Genomic DNA, 4,763 nt, shown 5'->3' with positions numbered 1-4,763 from the left:
ACTTGATCTTGTGAAACAAAGGATCTCGCGTCGTCATTATGCAAGCTCTGGTCGTTTTTATCTCGGCTATAGTGGTGTGCTACGTAAGTCGTACATATTTTGATGCACACATGTGCTTAAAATGTCGGTCAACATGCTTTATGCATGACATTAGATTATTGTATTAGACGTATATTCAAAATAAAGCTAGGTTGGCTTTTTGGACAATTTGTATTCTCAATATGAGAAATCGTATACAAAGCGACTTCAAAGTATTTGCATCCCGTAATTTATTGCTTTAATGTGTAATGTTATTATTTCTGAATAGTTATTATGATTGTGATTACTGTCATTACTATTACTATTATAATTTGAGTCGCGTTCTGAGAAAAATGGGCAAAAAGCATGTGCGTAAAGTGTCGTCCCAGATAAGCATGCGCAGTCCGATAGTCGCTACTCAGGGACGACACTTTCCGCTTTAATGGCATTTTCCGTTTAAAGGAAGTCTATTTTTAGCAAAATCAATTAAGGCGAAAAGTGTCGTCCCTGATTAGCCTGTGCGGACTGCAGAGTAGCATGTGCGGACTGCACATGCTAATCTGGGACGACACTTTACGCACATGCATTATGCCAAGTGTACTCAGAACACGACTCATTTCATTAGTAAAGCGATATTTATAACAGCGTTCCGATAGGGCTACTCGGTATTGTACTTTTTTGACCGCTAGTGTATATTGGAATGAATGCGAGAACAAGAGAAGAGTGAGCGAAAAACGATATCATGATGCGAGATGGTAAGTTATTAAACGCGGTCTCGCATGGTAGTCTCGTAGTATCACATATTGGGCTCGTGTTTTGGCATCGTTATTTCGCTATTCGTGTCGTGTTCTCCTATTTTCGCCCTCGTTATCCCGGAAAGGACAATGCAAAGAAGCAATATAGCCCTATCGGAACAACGTAGTAATAACTTTGGAAACAGTACGGCTTTAAAATTAATAGGTGTATTTATTGTTTTTTAATCGAAGCTCAATGCTAGAGAATATCGTGACACATTCCTCTCGCAGAAGCATTACAGTATGTGCTAATAATCATAAAACGTGGAATACAGTTATCAATAGAACATAGCTTTGCGTTAAACACGCACAATTCATCAGGTTCCTTACATGGACTAAATGCCCATAATGTGTCCTTTTTCAAGGGTGCTACCACAACACATCGTCCCCACAGCACGCACGCCCACACAGGGCACCACTCAACCATGGCCCACGTCACCCATGAACCCAGCGAGGTCGAGTCCATATCGTTTGAGTTCAATGGAAAAAACGGTTAGATAAATACTTTTTACTTATTTCTATTGTATCAAAATCATCAGGCTTAATGGAAGGCCGTTTACCTGGTACAATCAGTATTTGGTGTCTACGGAGGTGGGGATGAGGTCTTAAGAGCGCACCCTCAATAGGGATCGAATCCGCGACTTCCCGGTCGCTAAGCGGACACCATAATCATATCCATCACGTCACGGCGACCTTTAAACGGTCAAATGATTGGTAATATTCATTGGATATTTGTTTATGTTTTGAAAGGAGTTTTGAAAAACATATTTTCAATGAGCTTTATCCGAATAGTCAAAGACAGTAATGTATATATAATGACCGGTACACATACTAACCTTTTTTTTGTGTGGCATTTACCCTTCAATCCTGTGTAAAACTTATTATATGATGACAAGTATAGTAACTATGTCTCACAAGTATATAAGGCTACATTAACAAATCAATAACAGGAGACATGGATAAATAATAAAGTGTCGTTCCAGATTATACTGCACAGGCTACATATGAGCAGTGCTCTGTGAAAAAGGGTGTTTCATTCATGTGCGTAAAGTGTCGTCCCAGATTTGCCGGTGCAGTTCGCACTTGCTAATCAGGAACGACACTTTACGCCTAAACAAGATTTCTGCTATGAAGAGACTTTCTTGAAACGAAAACTATCATAAAAGCGGAAATTGTCGCCCCTGATTACCCTTTGCGGCCTGCAAAGGCTAATCTGGGACGACACTTGACGCACATGCATTAAACCCCCTTTTCACAGAGCACGGTCCATATATAAATAATATATACTATATATAATCTGTTCTTCCAGGGTCATCTTATTATAAAGGTTCGTCCCGACAAGAACACGACAAACTGCTACGTCGCAACACTAAGTGACGCTGAGCACGCGCAGATCCACACCGACACCGGCATGAGGGCAGTCGAGGTACGGACATGAGCTGAAAGGAATATAGTTGAGCCTCGATCTTGGAAAACGGAGCTTAATGCATGTGCGTCAAGTGTCGTCCATGATTAGCCGGTGCATTCCGAACAAGCTAATCAGGGACGACACTTGCCACGTCATCTGGATTTTCGTAAAAAAAGAGAAAAATGTCGTCCTTGATAAGTCAGTGCGAACTGCACTGGCCAATATGCTTTACGCACATGGAATAAACCCCTTTTCTCAATTATGATATAATTGCATACCGTTATTACCATTACTTGACATGCAGGGGATTCAGTTAAAGTATTAATCGACAGAATTTTAAGATATTGATGCCCAAAAGTAAATAAATCAAAGTACTGGCAGTACTGGTGTGACGATGCTTTTGAAGAGGATGGATATAAAACATCAATTTAAGTTTATCTATATCACCACAATTGTGTATGTTGATACGAACATTTGGGTACGAAAAAAAATTTGGGTACGAAAATTTTGGGTACGAAACAAAATTTGGTAAGAAAAAAATTTGCGTACGAAACATTTTTGGTACGAAAAAAAGTTTAGGGGTTCGGGGAAGTAGTACCCGTGGGTAACTTGACCCATTGAGCGAAACTGGGAGGCGGGTCACATTCTTGTTCATTAAGTATGGCAATACATTCATGATGATTCTCGAAAGTAGGTATGCGCACATAGCCGGACCATGTGAGCTCAATCGTATGAGCACTTGACTATCCGAGTTCGCCCACGAACATATGGATAAGTTAACTAATAGCGAAATGACCTTATACATGTTTATGCGGAAATCTAACAATCGAACGAAATATCAAACATGGTATGTACACTTAGGTGGTTGTGTAATTTCTGTTAGAATATCGTATTCAATATGTAAATTTTAAATGATTGTGGCCGCACTTGAGTTTGTTGCCTTGTTTGAGTCTATACCCGCCTAGGCTGCACCCAGTGTGTGTATTTGTGTTTTTCCAAGGTAATGAGTTGCCTCCGCGCTGAGGCTGCATAATGTTGGGACCCGGAGTGTGTCCAGCACTCCTACCTAATAAGATTAGATTGACGACAGTTGGGACGAATTTTGAATGATAGCTGCAATTTCCAGCTATTTGTTTTGTACTGAAATACTTTTTAATTTTTATATGGTCAAATGCTGCGGGGGGGGGGATGAGATTTTCCGGAAAAAAACAACTGTCAGGAATGGTGACCACAAAAAATACAAAATATAACATTGCGCCGGGAGCGGGAATCGAACCGTTGTCGTAAAGGTGAAAAAGCGAACGTTCTTACCACTGCGCTAGCGGGACAGACAATTACGCAAAAAAATGTTGTATTATCTATATATATCATAGCAGTGCAGCGTTTACAATTTGCAGGTTCGAAATCGTTCGCATTCTTTAGTTTTGTGATCACGTAAAAAGTTAATTTTACATGTTTTTATTCGCAATTTATTTACTAAATCGAGAACAAATATCAAACAAAATAGAGAAAATATATAGTTGTTTCATTGGTCCATAAAAATAAAATGGATGTAAAATTACTAATTTGAAATGAACGTTCTGATACACTTATTGAATCTGTTTCCCCAGGATATGCTGTTCTATTAATATTTACCTTAATCAACACGAAAGACAACTCTGCTAGTAGAATGTTATCAATGAAAATCAACGAGCAATCTCCTACGCAGTGGCGAATGCCAAGGGAAGTAACTGAAAAATCGAGTTATCTCAATCGGACTGGCTCGGTCTTTTACATAGGTCGCCATTGTGAAGATTTTTTTTACTGGTTATCAAACCTTGGACGCTGCTGTACCAGCATCGTCAAAAAGTAATTGTGATTGAATGAAACGTATCAATACCGGTAACTATTATCAATGTGTCATCTTTTGACAGTCATCGGGCAAACGTATTTGTGGTTCAATCGCAAATTAAACGTTACACCTATTTCAGTTGAGTCTGCTCGCCGGGCTGTCTACCGCAACCATGGTTACGGACATGACGACTCTGGACCAACAAGACGTTCACACCTGCGGTCTTCACAGCGCTACACCACCCAATTTTTACACCATCGTGGCCTCAATGGCCGCGAGATAGATTTAATGGTATTGAGATATTGACTTAATTAGCACTTTATTTACAAATTTCTTTAAAGGTATGCCAGTGAAAATGTTTTAGCACCGACAATTAAATTAACCAATCCCGAGTAACATATCCGCCAGGGTTTCTTTCAAAAAATCGTATTGGTGGAAAAGTTCGACTTTACATTAAAGATGTTGATGAAAAATGATATGGCATGGTGCTGTACAAAGATATCGAGATATGACATGAGTGCAGTTCATTTATAAACTTAAAAGCTAACTATTACAGCTGATTTATGCCCACTCTGATGCATTGTAGATCATTTTCATTGAAATTTGAGGTTTTATAATTATATCCGCTCTGAAGCTAAGCTATTTTACTGCTTATTTTTATCTTTTTTTATTGTTTGAAAATCATTGTAAATGTAAAGCAATTGATTCATAC

The 4,763-nt window shown here is 39.1% G+C and overlaps 1 protein-coding gene across 1 annotated transcript; it reads left to right on the top strand.

Moving 5' to 3' along the window:
* On the top strand, positions 1–4,370 carry LOC127837436 (uncharacterized). Its single transcript, XM_052364561.1, has 4 exons — positions 1–83; positions 1,178–1,304; positions 2,122–2,238; positions 4,191–4,370. Exons 2-4 carry the CDS (start codon positions 1,254–1,256, stop codon positions 4,332–4,334), a joined length of 312 nt encoding a protein of 103 aa, XP_052220521.1. The 5' UTR covers positions 1–83; positions 1,178–1,253; the 3' UTR covers positions 4,335–4,370.
* The last annotated feature ends 393 nt before the right edge of the window (positions 4,371–4,763 follow it).

The sequence above is a fragment of the Dreissena polymorpha genome, chromosome 7 (genome assembly GCF_020536995.1).
Source record: "Dreissena polymorpha isolate Duluth1 chromosome 7, UMN_Dpol_1.0, whole genome shotgun sequence".
Taxonomy (NCBI): Eukaryota; Metazoa; Mollusca; class Bivalvia; order Myida; family Dreissenidae; genus Dreissena; species Dreissena polymorpha.
This window is presented reverse-complemented; position numbering and strand designations above follow the sequence as displayed.

Bases quoted from the DNA above. Each gene is read 5' to 3' on its own strand.
- LOC127837436 (XM_052364561.1), top strand. From the start codon at position 1,254: ATGAACCCAGCGAGGTCGAGTCCATATCGTTTGAGTTCAATGGAAAAA. The intron at 1,305-2,121 runs GTTAGATAAATA...CTGTTCTTCCAG, and splicing joins TGAGTTCAATGGAAAAAACG to GGTCATCTTATTATAAAGGT. The intron at 2,239-4,190 runs GTACGGACATGA...CACCTATTTCAG, and splicing joins CCGGCATGAGGGCAGTCGAG to TTGAGTCTGCTCGCCGGGCT.